The sequence below is a fragment of the Pelmatolapia mariae genome, linkage group LG7 (genome assembly GCF_036321145.2).
Source record: "Pelmatolapia mariae isolate MD_Pm_ZW linkage group LG7, Pm_UMD_F_2, whole genome shotgun sequence".
Lineage (NCBI taxonomy): Eukaryota > Metazoa > Chordata > Actinopteri > Cichliformes > Cichlidae > Pelmatolapia > Pelmatolapia mariae.
In genome coordinates this window covers 21,011,168-21,028,163 of record NC_086233.1, presented here as the reverse complement: position 1 = coordinate 21,028,163, position 16,996 = coordinate 21,011,168, and the positions used below count along the sequence as shown (strand labels likewise).

Below are 16,996 nucleotides of genomic sequence, written 5' to 3'. Positions count from 1 at the left end.
TCTGGAATGTGAATGAACTCCTGCCTTGTTTGTGCATGCCTTCTATTTCACCTCAGGAAGGGTTTAATGAGAATAATAAGGAATAGACTGTTTAGATATATGTATGTATGTATGTACATGTATTTGCTGTGTAAATGACTGAATGTTTGTTTTTGTTGTGCTGGAAGTTGTAGCTCGTCTGCACTTTTGCTATACATGATATAATGAAAACAAAGACTTCCAGGTCTAATTCTAACAGCACAGTCATGTCATGTGATTGTTAACAATCCAAGCGGCATATCCATTCATCAACATCTTACATTTAACCTATTAACTTTTGATTGATTGGAGCTCTATTTATAAAGGGGAACATAAAGAGCACTTGTATAACAAAAAACATGAAGTTCTCACGAAGTCACATTTGAAGTGTTACTGCTTGGTTTTGGAGTTTTTTTGTTGTGTTTTTGTTAATGGCAGACATGGAAACCCTAATGGTAGCACTTAAAAAATAATAATAATGCACCTTTTGTTGAGGACTAAAGGTTTCAAATCTTAGCAGTGCTTTCTAGATCAGTTATAATCAGTTAGAACAAAGGACAATTACTACTGATGTGCAGACCTTCTTTTCCTTTGCATTTATTTTGTGGTAATTATGAAGTTATATGTTACACGTTTTTCATCCATTAAACCGAACTCTCTTTCCAATGAGGCACCAAGTAAATATTACAGTTTTTGCCCGTTGCTTGAACACATTTTGCAAAACTTCGCTCATTGTGCCAAAACTCTAAACACAAGTAAACATGACACAACACTGGGAAATATACCTTTCACATTTGTGCCAAATTGAAACTCTACTCTCAAAACCTAAACTCTGCTATCAAAACCTAACATACCTTTGTCAAAATGTAACTCTGTTGACAAAATGACACCTACTTGCATCATATGCAAACACTTTCAGATCAGTGGGAACACACTAGTCTACTTTATATAAAACACTGCAGTCTTTGATTTTCATTGTTTATTCAGAGGGCACATTTTCAAACAACCAAAAAAGCAAATAGGCCTACTCAATATTGTACATTGCAGTACCATGAAGTCAGATAAAGCAAAAAACAAAAACAAAAACATAATACAGTAATAGAAAAAACACTATACTGTAAACACAAAAAATCATGACAATTGTGCATACGTGGGCTCATGGATCCCGCCGTCTGTTGGCGTCCTCCCCCAGAAGGTCTTCGAGTCATTCTAGAGAAATACAACCACATATTGTCATAGGTTTGCTTATTTTTCTTACAGTACTTTACTGTATATACTGTATCATCCACTGTACAACACTGTACTTCAATATAAGTAATCATGGTATGTTTCACAAAAACTACCACTTTGGCTGCAAAAGAAGCATTAGCACCCTGCAATACCCTGTACACTTGATATGGTAATGTGATATACTATAGAACAGTGCTATAGAAACCATCTGAGTAGAGTAGAAGGTAGAGAGGTGACGACATACCTGTTTTCTAGTTGGAATGTTCGTATTACAGATGCCACTGTGAAGCGGCTTAGATGTGGGTGGACTCTCTGCCCAGCTTCCCTCATGGTCAGGCCATGGTTGATGACATGGTCCACCAAAGTTGCTCTTATGTCATCACAAATATGGGTCCGTGCATGGCCTCTTCGACCTCCACCTCCTCTTCCTTCTCTTCCTCTTGCTCTCCCTCCATCCATGCTTGCAAAGTTCTTGAAATGGCTAAACTGAGGGCTTTTTGTAGTTGGCTAATTGGTGTTCAGTTTTGCAAGTAAGTGCATTCAGGTATGTATTTGAGTGGTTGCAATTACCCGATGTGTTTTATATTTTGGATACATGTGTTTTCCAAATGGCACCCTGAAATTTCATTTTTGAACGAAGTGTCTTATGTATGAAATAGAGTGTAGTATGCAGGACCATGTGTGTTGCATAAAGGAGTAAGTGTGTTGCATAATTGCAACTAGAGTGCAAAGCAGCGCTTTTGCTTAAGGAATGGGTACATGTGTTTGAGGTATGGTAACAAAAGCTTCAAGTTGTGTTACTTTAGTCTAAGCATGGGTTTATAGTGTTCAAGCAATGGGCAAAAACTGTAATGTCTCCTCACAAAGGATCAAATAATCGCGTCATAAGTCAGAAGTGTGAGTTTTTAAACCGATAATGGATTTTAAAGGCACTTACAGCATTCACAAAGTGGGCCAACCCTAACTTCCTGCAAAAACCCACACCTATTATTTACAAATCATAGGCTATTTGATTCTATAATTTTTACTTACTTAAACAAAAGCGAAAAACATTTTTTAAAATAAAGTAAAAATTGGGGAGGGGGGCGATTTAGGCCTCCAATGCAAACAGTTGATGACGGACCAGCTGTGCAGCTGCAGTTAACATGGTGCTCACAGTGAAAAGCCCACCAGTGTTCTCTTGCATAATTACACTGCCACTAATTGGTAGTTTGGCCACAGATGTATTGAGCCGACTGGAGATTTTTAAAGAGCCTGCTGCACCTACACGCTGTGGGCAACCTACGTGCAGAAAGCGCTACGTAATCTTTGTGTGTGTGTGTGTGTGTGTGTGTGTGTGTGTGTGTGTGTGTGTGTGTGTGTGTGTGTGTGTGTGTGTGTGAGAGAGTGAGTGAGTGAGTGAGTGAGTGAGGGAGTGAGCGTGTTACAGACAGGCAGTGGAGCGTCTCTGCTCTCTCGTAAGCATCGCGGGGTTTAGTCGCTCCTTCTCCCTCGTCTGCAGGAGGCGCCTGTCGAACCCGTCTGTCTGTCTGTCCTCGTCCCTCCGTCGGTCTGTTTTAGCCGTTTTCTTTAGACTAGTTGAAGTTTGGAGACAATAACCCGTCCTTTTGTTTTACACCCCTCTTCTCCTGCTCTTTGGGTAAAGCTTCACTGTCATCCCGGAAGATTCAGCACCTTCTCTCTCTCCTCAGAGGAAGTTGAAGCAAACAGGTGCGTGAACCCACAGCTCGTGTATCCATCGCCCTTATCTTAAAATGTGTTAAAATCGTCCATTTGATGCTGTTAACATCTGCACAGTTATTTATTTATTTATGCATTTTTATCACACAATCCAACACAATAGATCCGTTCTCTATTCCGGTTATTTCAATTTATAGTAAAATCCATTCATCCATTCATGGATGCTTAACAAAGGCTGTGACCAGCAGTTCCTACAGGTGGGATTTCCAGCAGCCTCAGAGCACAGCTGCTTGTATGGGCTGAAACCCACATTTGCACAAATATTTCAGCCGGCGATATTGGCTTGGCAAACCTGTCGGAGGGGAAAGAAGAAGGGCGGTGGCATCGTGTGTGTGTGTGTGTGTGTGTTTCTTTCTTTTTAATATCGGGCGTTTCATTTCATCCCAGTGTGCTTTCTCACTGTTCCTGTTTTCAGCACCCTCACAGCTGTGTGTGCGTAAAATAAATAAATAAATACATCGGGAGCCAATCGAGCAGCCATGGACGCGTTAATGAAGGGTTTCTCTAAAGCCAAGGACGGGGTCGTGGCAGCGGCCGAGAAAACCAAGCAGGGAGTGACCGGAGCGGCTGAGATGACGAAAGACGGGGTTATGTATGTCGGTGAGTTCTGGATTTTAATTTTATTGGTGACAGTGTTGCCAGAAAAAATCGACGGGACCTTTCCAATGCTACTAATTCACTAATATTAGTATAATTACTTCTATTATAGGCTGATTACTGAATTAAACAGGGAATTTGTTTGTTATATTTCTAATTGACCTCCACCTGTATGTTGTTACAGGTACTAAAACAAAGGACGGAGTCACAACAGGTAACAGCATACATTATTTCACTGCCTCTCTGCATGACTTTACCCGTTTTCTGAATTCAGTCTGACTTTTGGTTTGGCTCAAGCTGTTAGAAAAGGTAATCTATCCAAATCCACAGGTGGTCAGTAAGAGAGCTGTACTGTAACTCTGTAGGTTGGGGTTATATTTCACTGTTTAACTCAACACAAACCGTCTAATCCCCCACAGGCTATGCCTTGCCATTTCTCATACATGGAATACAGAGAAGCAGAAGGAGGCCGTCTGCTGTAGGCGTTCAGGGAAATGGCTGTGCTTTTGTAGGCAGGTGGGATTATGAGAGGAAAACACAACAGCGTGATGTCTTATTTATTGTGAAGGTGGACAAGGGATCTTTGCTTCCAGTGGGACTGAGCGATGCACATTAGATGATCTGATAATCTGCTTTCAGGTGGTCCGCACAGACCAATCTAATGCCCTATGAGTACCCACGACTTGACTAATTATCCCATGTAGCACTGCTGCGTCCCTGTAAGCCACATTTTGGCTCACTGCCAATTAAGACAAAGCAAACATCACCTCAGAGTTGACTACACGGCAATCTGAACAGTTCTTAACTGTTTTGCAAAGTCACTGAAAGCCTTAAATTCATTCAAATTAGCATTACAAATTCCTCATATTTAAATTGTGGGCCAACATTGGACTTTCGATTTCCAGTGTTGCTGTAGGGAATACTTAAGCAAGACATCAAACAGACAGCAGAAGGTTTGGTGCTTGGTGGCCCACACGTCAGTTTTTAATGACATTTTCAATCTTAATTTCACAAAGAGATCTCACTAAAACACTCTGCAAGACGCATACTGGAACGCTTTGCATATAATTCAACCTTATATGTAAAACCAGTTGAGCTGGCATGTTACACAACCGTGCTTTGCTCAAAATGATATGTCAGGTGATGATCCTGTTTTAAATAACACCGCAGGCAAAGCAAGTACGTTTATTTACACCACCGTTTCCAAAGAAAATTATTATTGGCAACAGTTGACTGGGACATGCTGTTGCCACTAAACAAATGTAATTGCTGTAGTTTTGGAAGTAAAAAGTGTTCCCATTCTTCCCATCAAGACTTTGTTTTCTGTTTGTTTGTTTTTTAGTAGTGTGACAGTGTGTTCTGGGATTATCTTGCAGAAATAAGCAAGACAATTTCAAAAAAGATATCGTCCAGATGTGCAAGTTAGATGTGCTATCAAACAAGCTCACACCCAGAGAAGGCAGTGGCCTTTCTGGATCTTGTTCATATATATATTCACACACACACACACACACACACACACACACACACACACACACACACACACACACAATGTTCCCTCTAAGCTGCGCACGTGCGCAATTGCGCACTGCTGCCACGGTCTCTGCGCACAGAAAATCTGCGCTGCGCACAAAAAAAATCTAACCTGAATTGAAATTAAAATTAATACTTTAACAATTCTGTTGTGCAGTGTTAGTGACTGGCTGCTCCCGTATGGGATTAGAACGATGCCACCTTTTCCCATAGTCCAGCCAATGATGCGATTCACATTCGTATATACGCAGCCAATCAACGTCGTTGACAGGCTATGACAGCGTCCTTATGTGCCGACACCGGAGTTTTAGCTAGCAAAGCGGCGTGGCTGGTGTGGAGTGAAGCCACGTTAATGACAACGTGTACAACCATTGGAGATGTGAGCAGGACAGACGGAACAATTGACGGAAAAAGTGTGGACTTTATACCAGTTTTTAAATTGTGTTGATAGGCCATGTAAAACCAGAGTTGTGATTAAAAAAATGCAATGTTTGGTTTCTTCCTGAATACTATCGTTGTTTATATTTACTGCGGGAAGAAACGGTAAAAACAGCGTTTTATAAGAAAAAAGGCTCGAAAGCACTATCCGCCTGTCAGCAAAAACCAAACCCCCCGCTCCCCCTTTCCTATTCGTCCAAAAAGTACCATGTCGACCAATCAAAAAATGATATGGCAACGTGGCATCTAGTTGTTAAGAAACGGTTGGAGGAGGGAGAGGGGGGGGGTTTAGGAGTGACGGCGGTGTTTGGAGATGTGAGAGATTTGAGACGTTTAGCGCAAATCTTGTGTAGTTAGTGTGTAGTGTAGTCAATAGTTTTGTTGTGTGTGTCAGAACAATGAGGCGACTGCTGAATGTTACAGGTGTTACAGGAGTGATACATCTCCTGTTGTCAGGCCTGCAGGTATCAGGCTGTTGTTCTCCTTTATCTCATAGTGGACAGAAATTATTTTTTGGAGTGGCACAAATAATTTGTGTGGCATCAGATTTGATGCGGAACAGCTGATTGTTCTGTAAATAGTTTGAAATGTTTATTTAAAAATGCCTTGGCTGCATTTAAAAAAAAATAGCTGCAAAAAACTTTGTTGTCTGCTAAACTGAGTTACTTTTTTGAAGAAGTAACTATATAATTAATTGCCCAACATTGGTCATTATATATTGTATTTGGCAGACAGAGAGTTACAGGACTCTCTCCAAGACCACAGACTCATAATACAAGTCAGAGCTTTATAAAAAAAAAAAAAAAAAGAAAGTTGTGTTTTGAAATTGGAGTTCAAGTTATTTTTACTTCCAATAGTCTTAACATACTACACAGGTCAATGACTAGATTTTTTTACATTTTCATTGTAAGTGGGCTAAAGCAGTTTAAAAGTAGTCGAACATAAATGTAAATGCTGTAATTTGATTATTTTAATAAACCATGTAACTTGGATGGATTCGATGCTGGGGTGACCACAGTGCACACGTCTAATGTTGCTCACAGTGGTCCAAGGGACCGCTCAGGGAGTTTGTGTGTTCGCTCAGACACATGAAAAATTAGAAGGAACATTGCACACACATATATATGTATGTATATATATATATATATATATATATATATATATATATACATATATATATATATACGTATATGTATATGTATATATATGTATATATATATATACATATACATATATATATATGTGTGTGTGTGTGTGTGTGTGTACATATTGTTGTGGCTCTATAGAGATACATCCTCTATTCTCCTCCTTTCATCCCTACAGTTGCAGGTAAAACAGTGTCTGGAGTTTCTCAAGTGGGTGGAGCAGTGGTTACTGGAGTTACTGCCGTGGCCCAGAAAACCGTGGAGGGCGCGGGCACCATCGCCGCTGCCACCGGACTGGTCAAGAAGGACCCGGCCAAACAGGTAAGAAAGAAGACTGTGTTTTTCTATATCAGTATAAGAACTGATATTACAATATATAAGACACGTATATAGAGTCTGTAGTGTGGGTTACAAATTTGCCTAAAGAGCTAAAGATCACTGGTTTGATCTTTGGGGTTGGATCTGGTGTAAAAATCTGTGCATAGCTCAGGTATATATATATGTATATAAAACGGTGTGGTTTACAAAGTTTTAGATATTGCAGTCTCTGAAGAGGATGCAATCTTCTCAATACAGTCGGCATATATAACTCTAGCATTGAATACCCAAAGCTAATAGGTAGCACAAACACAAACCGTGATTACACAGTTACACCAATTTTAAACCATCATCTGGCAGATGGAACTATACAAATGAAGGATACGACCTCCTTGTTTCATGCTATGATGAAGGCCACAAACATTAGCGTGTATGTTAGCGTGGCTAAATAAATTGGTGTAACTAATCCCTGCAACAAACTGGGCACCTGTCCTGGATGTACCTCGCCCTATGGAAGCTGGGATAGGCTCCTCCCACTACCCTGAATCGAATAAGTGGAAGAGAATGGATGGACAGATGAATGAGATTCAATTTTCTATTTGTTTGTGCTACTTATTACTTTTAGGTCTTCAGGGTTTGAGTTTTAGACATTACAATTACAAGATGATAAGTGACTTTTAATTTTATGGCTCTAGACAAATTCCAAGGGACTCTGGAGTTTTCCAGACTTTTCTTTTCCTCACCAAGAAATTTTTGATAATTTTGCAATTTTCAGTTACTCATAACACATCCATGTGTCTTAGAGTTTTAATTTTAGCATGCATGACCGAACTTTATGGACGCTTACGCTTCCCCACGGCCAAATCAATATACCCTATATGCACGCAGTTAAAACACACCGCAGGAAATGTCATTTGGAGCCCAGCACATCCCTCCATTTCATGTTGTGGCCGCAAGCTATAACCCATTACTGTGCCAAATGGCCTCCTGACCTTGAGTCATTTGTCATCAATTCTCATATTTCTTCTCTGAAATGGAAGGTGTTACATATTGTTAGTTTTCCTGTGTTTTTCATCAGTCAGTCTGGCCTTCGTTTGTCACAGTAGGAGGAAAAGGCGAAGGCGGTTTACCGTAGCAAACCATTTACTGCTGAGACACAAGTCAAATATAAAGTATGACTCTTCTTTTGCCCTTTCAGTGGGTTCTGTGATTGTGTATTTTGCCACCGTCCTTTTATACATGTCTCTCTTTGCCTTTAGACTGAGATTTTGAGAGCAACCTTTGTATGGGTAGGGCCTAAACCACCAGTTAAGACAAAAATTTTTCTGAAATTACAAGTAGCCTTTTGATTTCACTAAAAGCGCTTTGGAACAAAATCTTATGGTTGTGTTAATGTCGCAATCTTACACCTGCGTAGAAAAAGTTAACTATTAACCCATGATACATTACTGTAGCATGTAGTTTGTTGTATTTTTTTTTTAATCTGATGTCACAGGCAAGAGGAAGGCTTGATTGAGAACATAAGGACACAAGATAGCTACACCATAAATCATGCCCTTGTTTTACTGCATATTTTACTTTAAATTGACCCATACTTTGAAAATAAACACCATGACAAATTAAAAATGACTTGAAAATAAGGTTTGAGACAATTATCTGATTAGGATAGCGTTAGCTGAGGTCAAAGATCCAGTGAGAAGTGGATGCATTTTCCCATAGGCTTCTAGAGAGTGTCAGACTTCTTGCAACCAGACAAGTCGCCCCCTGCTGGCCGTGAGAAAGAATTCAGGTTTAAGTCACTTCCGAAATGATTTCACTTTTAAGCGTCAGCATTAGTGTGTCTAGGTTCTTCATATACATTGATAGGACAAAGATAATACAGCAGCACACCAGAAATAAAGTAAACATGGTCAGAAAAGTGAAGCTAACTGCTCTTTTTAATTACTTTCACAAGTTATTCCTAAAAAAAAATAAATACTTAACATTTGTCAACGCTGTTAGATCTTGATGTGTTTTTGCAAGAATCCCTGAACAGAAACAGCAAAATTAAATTAATTGCAACTTTAGATCTTCACTTTTGCACTTCTGCTTCACACCAGCTCACATTAACGTTGAAACTCTTTAGCACTCCAAAAGAGAAACTTCAGCATAAGCAGCAGAAAAGGAAAGAAAAAAAGCTGTCACCACTTTTGTTGTCAACACACAGCAGTTACACTCTCCTGAACTTACACTGTTATATATCTGGATTAATAAGGTGTTAAATTGTGCTTTTCTGACGGCAGCGTTAAATTTGCCTGCAATAATTATCCTCCTCTCTCATAACGCTGCTGCGAGTAGCAGGAAATAACAAGCCGGCCAAATATTTCCCAGGGCAACGCAGAGACTTTGTCGAACGTTTGTTGTGATGCTCTCTCTTCCCTTAATTAGTTACGAAACACGGGGGAATCCATAACAGCAATTTAACAACAGCATGCACACACATGCACACATTTCTTTAACTCAGCCTTAATTGGGTGTGATTAGCAAATAAGTACCCACTGGAAAGATAAGATACCAAAGAAATCATTGAGCGATTTCTCCTGCCGGTGGCAACAACTGAAAGGGTAGAAAGGGTTTTTCGGCAGCTTTTTTTTTTTTTACTGCTTTCATCTTTTGTTGCTGGCAAAAAAAAACAAAAAAAACCTAGAGCATCTGATTTTTTTATGAAAAGACAGAATTGGCCGGCAACATCCTCTCTGAACCTTTCATCTTTCACAGAAGTTGTTTTATTGAAGCAGCGAGATAAATATTCAGTCTAAAGGAAGAATCGTGCATATACATTTCTGCACACTGTAACTACACACACACACACATTCAACCATGCTTCCGTTCTCTATATATCTGTACAATAACTTTTCTTTTTCTGTGTCAGGTGAACTCACCTGTCAGGCATAACATTCCACATGTAGACTTTTGTACTTTTTTTTATATCTTCTTCAAATTGACCTTAGATTTATAGTGCACATGTACATTTTTGCCCCCCTTATTTTTACTTTATTGTGAGATTAATAAAGTATCTATCTATCTATCTATCTATCTATCTATCTATCTATCTATCTATCTATCTATCTATCTATCTATCTATCCACACACAGGGACTCTTCCCAGTGAGAAACTAAAAAGAAGAGAGCATCAGATTGTCCTCATTTAAGCATCATTTCCAGCCGGCTCAGCCATTAAACTTCATTAATATTGATTTTATTTAAAAATTGATGCCAGGTTGAGAGAGTCCATCAGTGATTCCCTCCTGTGGCTGATACATACACATAGACACACACAGATCCACAAACAGAGGATGGTGGGATGCTGAGTTTTGATTAATCTCCTCATCTGGTTGTTCCGCCAATTCATCATCTGCTGGTGAGTCATATCATGACAAGAGAGAAGTGATGAGGATAGTGGGAGAAGAAAATGAGGCGAGGGGTGGGCAGCGTAGTAGAAAACGTGGCGTTGGGCAGAGGGGAAAATGGTCTCAATAAACGCATCTTATTGATGAAATCTTTTCAGCCGCGTGCGATAAAAGTTGCCGTTTCACGTAAAGCAGTTTTTGCTTGAAAATTGCTCTGAAACAATACAACGTGGTCCCAAGAGAGCTATCGCTTTAGTAGATTCACACAATATTGCATCACTGAGATATATGAAGCAAATTTCTGTGTAAAACTTTTGCCCAAAGTTGAGTCTGATCGCAGCAAAAAGACAAGGTAGAATTCACTGTTACAGTGAATGTCTCCGGCTCCATAAGGGGAACAGATGGAGGCTTGATGGGTGGTGTTAAATGCAACAGCAGGAGGACAGGGTGCAGTAACTGGAGCACCTCACATCAGCCTTTCATCTCAGTGCAATGTGACCACTCCCCATTAAGGAAGGTCAGTTCAATGGCACAATGCAATCAAGGGAAAATAGGAGACATCACCCACCCCTCGCCCAGTCTTCATTAGCGTTTCACGCCTCATCCTTGTCCCGCTTTTAGCAATCACAGTGACCGCCGCTCGTAATGAAAGTTGTGAAATGAGCACGAGCACCTTTTAATGCATCCGCGAACAAAGCTGAAGCACAGTGCACTGTGCACGTTGTTTACATTCAGTCTTTTGTTTTATACTTTTCAAAGTTTTTAGCTCAGTCACACACAGATGAATTAGAAGACCGCCCCTTCAGATCAACTCATTGGTGGTCTGAAGATTTTAAATGACAATAACCACAATTACAGGAGCTTCATTTTCAGTGTGCCTGTGACATGGTTTTCCGTGTCACAGGCACAGCAGCTTTAAAAACGCAATGTTAAGTGCTGGAAGAAGACAAATGTTTTGCTGACCCACCACTTCATCCTGACCTCCTCCTTAGTGGATTTTGTGACTCATTAACAAAATCAACAGGTTTCCTGTTGATTTTGCCACTACGTGCAGAACACGTAGGGGCTGATGCTGTCAGTCCACCCCAAATATTTTTTATTTTAAATATTCAGATAGATGACTGTAGAAAACTGTACAGAAATGTCCTCACACGTCCTTTTAAATTACTTTCGCCAATCTTTCAGTCATGTAATATTCCTTCTGCAGACACAAAAGCAGGCTCAAGGGATCACTCAGAGGTATTGTAGTCCCACAGCATATGTGGGTGACAAATGTGGAGGACACAGCAATACAGCCGGTGTAGTTACAATGAATGTAATGACTGTAATTTGTTTTGGACAAAGGTGTCAAAGACATGTAATTTGATGTAATTAAATTGTGTCAGATCTTAAAAATGGCTCCAAGCAAAGTTTGTAAAGGAAATAGTGCAATCATGCCCATTATCGTATCCTTATTCCAAGGTTTTTCCTGTGTCCAACAATTTGAATAACTGGAAATGGGAATATCAGTACATTTAAAAGTGAAGGTCGGGTCTTTAGGCTTCGGTTTGGCTTGTGCTTGTTCACACTACAAGCAACGGAGTTAAAAAATGGACAACCTCACTAGCTACACCTTTTCTATGTCACATGTCATCCTGGGGCCTGTGTGTATGTGTGAACATTGTTATCGGGCAGGGCTGAAAAAACCTTGGGTTTGTTGTGCGTCACGCAAGCATCAGGTGTCAGTTTGGAGCTTCCATTGAGCAGGACTCACCTTTGGCTTCTCACCTGTAGACTTATTCTGAACCACACACAGGACAAAAGATGGATGAAACACCATGACGTCATGCAGTGGTTTTGGATGTGTAGTGTAGTCTGTGAGTCTACACAAGGAACCTTTCTTTTCCCCAGCAATAATCCCATGCTGTGCATGTTTGCTCAAAGTGACCACCATTCTGAGTGCCGGTCTCTAATACCAGGGCAGTAATTTTTTTTTTCTTTGAAATGACAGTTGGATGCAGTTAGTAGCACATCTACAGCTCAGGATATTTCACCATGTTTTTTATTCTTTCACTTTTCTTGCTGTTTTCTACTTTAAAATACAGTCGCATTTTAAAGATCGAGCACAAATAAAAATAAAATGGTTTTTTTCTGGTCTTTCTCCAGAGTGACGATGCCTCAGCGGTACAGGATGTGGCAGAGTCACCAGTTGATACCGACCCTGCTGATGTCACAGAGGTAAGGGTCACCCACCGACTGTGTTAGCTGCAAATCACACTTGATTTGATAAAGTCTTGCAGGTTAACCTCACCTAAGTTTTATTAGAGGTATTACGGTATAAAACTATTCATTCGTTTTAACACATCTTTAGCAAATGGATAGTTAGCTCAGGGACACGGGAACTCGCTGTGTCTTTGGCATACCCAAGACAATAATCTTTAAATTACATCAACATTTCTGTTAAACAAATGAAAGGTTCATATATTATTTGGCATTTGCTGGCAACTTGCTTAAAGGTTACATCCTGCTTAGGGCAAAGACAGACTGTGAGCACCTTCAGACAGCCACCAGAGTTCATAAATAAACCATTTAATGGGTGGTGTAACATTATCTCCGTTACTTTGCACAGTTTCTGTGATGTAATGTCATTAAGCTGCACAGAGATGCGTCTTTCAAGGTGAAAACGATCGCACCGCAGGAGGTCATCTGCATCCCAGATGATAAATCCAGACCTCTATTGTTTTTGGCCTGTTTCAGGAGGACTCTGACGAATAACCTGCTGGGGAGCGTCGCTGTCGAGGATAAATGATCGAAACATTCCATGTTGCTCTGCCAAGTCCCGTTGTGCCTCGTTTTGGTCCTTTATGGAGTCTGTGCTCAGCGTCGGTGTGCGTGTGTGTGTGTGTGTGTGTGTGTGTGTGTTTCCGTCTGTGCCGCCCCGTACGTCTGTACAATATCCGTGTAAATGTTGTGAAGATCGAAAGATGTCGCGTGAACGTGTTGGTGTGCGTTGGTGTGTGCCTTTTAAACGTCAGTCTCGAAGGAGACCTCAGGTGTGTGTCCTCTGTGACCAGCTGTCATTTACAGTGACTCCCTCCCACTGAGAAAGCCAGCTGATCACTGTGTGTCTATGCGTGTGCGTGTGTGTGTCTATATATTTGTCAACTGTGTGGCTATGTCAGTAACTCAAACATGGAAATATACTGCAGTCTACAAACACCTAAGTGTCTCTATATAAATGAACACTTTACAGTGATCTGTTTGAGATGGGAGCAGAACAATATTCTCTATTTTTGTCTGTATACTGTCACTGTTTTTTGCGGTGGACTATAAAGTGCTGAGCTATTTGTGCTTTTCATATTTTTTAAGTTGTCACTGATATAACAGATATACTATATCATATTGGATGGACTTTTGAAAACCGAGAGCATGTAAGGTACTGATATTCATTTAATGGGAATTAAATGTTGAATAAAATGTGTAAAAGTGTGAGGCCCATGATGTTTTTAGAATTGTGCTTCATTGCTCAAATTAAATACAAAAGGACAGAAAGAGCTATTGTCTAAAATAAAAGAGTGTAAAAAGAAACAAAAAGGCAAATCACCTTTAGTCGGTAGTTGAGGAATAATTAGGCCAAAGCTATTTAAAAGTGACAGATGCATCTTTAAAATGAATGCAGGAGATAATGGGCAGCCACTGTAATTTGGCAAGCACCAGCGTAATATGTTCAAATCATATCTGTGTGCCAGCTAAGATCTGGGCTGCGGTGTTCTGCACCAACAGGATGCGGTGAAGTCAGCTCTGACTCGTGCCAACACACAGCGCAGTAGTCACGACAGGAAAAAATAAAATCCGTAGCAGGGAGTGTGATCTGATTTGAAAGATTCAAATCTATCTATATAGATCCATATCTATATGTGTGTAGACTAGCTTTAAGTAAGTTGGCTCACCTATAACAATAAAAACATGTGTTGAGAGCATTTTTTAAATTGTGATGAGCGATGTTATGTGAATAACAGTGTATGCTTTGACATCCAGCTTGTGGTTCACAAGCTGGATGTCAAAGCATCTTCACTTTCTCACTGAAAGTGGGACAAAAATCAGTCAGTCCCCCTGATGACAGCCACTTCATTAGGAACAGTTCATTAGGTGTTCAGCTGCTCATTAACACTAATATCTAATCAGCCAATTACGTGGTAGCAACTCAGTGCATTTATGCATGTAGACATGGCTGAGAGGACCTGCTGAAGTTCAAACTGAGCTTCAGAATAGGGACGAAAGGTGATCTGAGTGACTTTGAGCACAGCGTGGTAATTGGTGGCAGATGGGCTGGTTTGAGTATTTCAAAAGCTGCTGATTTTCAAACAACTGTCTCGAGGATTTTCAGAGAATGACCAAAAAAAGAGAAAGTTCTGTGGGTGTTTACGTCAGAGGTCAGAGGAAAATGACCAGACTGCTTCGAGCTGATAGGAAAGCAACAAAAACTCAAATAACCACTGGTTACTGTACAGCCAAGATATGCAGAAGACCATCTCTGAAGGCAAAACACATCAAACCTTGGAGCAGATGGGTTACAGCAGGAAGACCACGCCGGTTGCAATTCTCTCAACTAAGAAAAGGAAACCGAAGCTGAAATTCACACAGGTTCACTAAAACTGAACAACAGAAGATATGAAAAACATTGTCGGGTCTGATGAGTCTTGATTTCAACTGCAGCATCCTGATGGTAGGGTCAGAATTTGATGTAGACAACATGAAAGACTGGATCCATCCTGCCTTGTATAAATATAAAGAACTCAAACTGGCTGGTGAGTCTCTGAGTTCTGAAACCATCCTGGGGTGGACACTGTGTTCTCATCAATTACTGGTTTCCGCTTTAAGAGATTTCGGTATCTTCTAAGGATTTTGGTAATCAAAGATAATCTAGGATTAGATGTTGGCATGCAGTTTAAACAGAACAACCATGTTGGGCTTGAAAATGTGCTGTAGCCAGCCATCCAGCTGCAGGCTTTAGAGAGTGTGAGGAGAGAAAAAAAGAGACAGACGTGCACTCACAAAGGCATGTCCTTGCAATCAACACTTCCAGCATTTTGTTTCCTTGGAGAGACAGCACTCTTCATCAACACTGAGGCCAGCATGTCTTTCAGTCCTGCAGGATTTGGTGGGTATTTATTGTTCATGACACATCAGTCTACATCTGCAGTAGCCCACTGTTTTATGATGTATTTGATGAAAAGCATACATCATATTCATGCTAAAGCTGGGGTGGGCTACATGTTCTGGGGGCTGGTCATTTGGACCAAATCAGGTGAGCACTATAAAACAGTAAAAAGAAAATAAGATTCACAGGAGTTTAACTAGCGTGCGTGGTTCAGATTTCATGTGGGCCATAACGATAAAAATATATATTTGTACTTGCATGCCCATCTGGTGGGAGGAGCCTAAAAAAAGCAGGAATAGTTGTCTATTTTTAAATGCTGTTTAGATTTTTATTAACCTTTTTTTCTTAAACACTAGACACAGTAGCATTCATATTGCTGTTTCCTCAACACGTTTTTTCATGCTGTAGTTGATAATCCTCCATTTTTATCGTTCAGCTCAGCCAGAGTTTTAGTTTTGTCACACCGTCCACATTTAACAGTAACCCAGTGGCAAGCAGTGTATTAGCTGTGCTCAAACGCTAATACACCGATAAAAATGAGGAAGCTTACCTGATTTACGTCTCTGTTTAAGATCCTTTTCTCAGGCATGTCCAGGTGGCTTTTCCAGGGACGTTGCTATTCTAAGACCGCTGGCTGGAAGTCCGGCTCCAACCATCATGGTCCTCAAACATTGCAGGAGCAAAGGTCAACTTCTAATTCCAAATTTCTCATGGAGAATCATCGCTGGTAGTTAGAGCTGAATCTCCAGCTACCCCGAGCAGATTTTAATTTAATTAAATCCAGGAGTCCACAGTTTCCAAGCAGAAATCAGCTAGATTGCGATTTTGATCAAACCTCATATCTAAATAATAAAGTCTAAAGAAAGCCAGAGAATTCAGCTGATTTCTCTGGCATGATGTTGCTGGTCTGCCTCCTAAAGCAGACTTCCTATCAGCACAACATGGAGACGGGTCTAGGTAGCAGCTGTCTTTAATGTTTAAGAGGACAACAGATGATACATGAGCAAGTGTGACTCCCTAAAGGTGCACAGGAGTAAGCACAATAACCTTGCACTCTCAGATCAGCATGTAGTTGACTGGCAGTGATGAGAGCTTGCAAAAAGATCAACAGAGAAACAGCTAGAGGGCATGAAAATGACCCAAATGGACAAGGTAAGCACCAGCAGGGTGGGGGCAAGCACAGAGACTAGAACACTGCTGGACACCAGCATTAATACACTTCTGGAGATGGTTAGGATTTACTGGGTGAGCATGTTTTTAAGAGAAATGCAGAAATGTATCCAAACAAAATATTACGCTGGCTACGACAGCTCCAAAGCTAATGTGAGTCCTGAATGAACTTTTGTATCGACTAAGGCGTGAGCAGATCTTGCTGTTGTGTTCGTGTCTGCATGTAGCAGCAACATAACTCAAAGAGAAAATTCATCTCCACTAAACACCACACCGAAG

At 40.5% G+C, this 16,996-nt stretch overlaps 1 protein-coding gene across 1 annotated transcript; it reads left to right on the top strand.

Moving 5' to 3' along the window:
- Positions 1-2,716: 2,716 nt before the first annotated feature.
- Positions 2,717-13,790, top strand: LOC134632040 (alpha-synuclein-like). The gene is made up of 6 exons (XM_063480625.1): positions 2,717-2,958; positions 3,404-3,588; positions 3,770-3,799; positions 6,880-7,022; positions 12,553-12,624; positions 13,144-13,790. The coding sequence occupies exons 2-6, from the start codon at positions 3,468-3,470 to the stop codon at positions 13,159-13,161; spliced, it is 384 nt and encodes a 127-aa protein (XP_063336695.1). The 5' UTR covers positions 2,717-2,958; positions 3,404-3,467; the 3' UTR covers positions 13,162-13,790.
- The last annotated feature ends 3,206 nt before the right edge of the window (positions 13,791-16,996 follow it).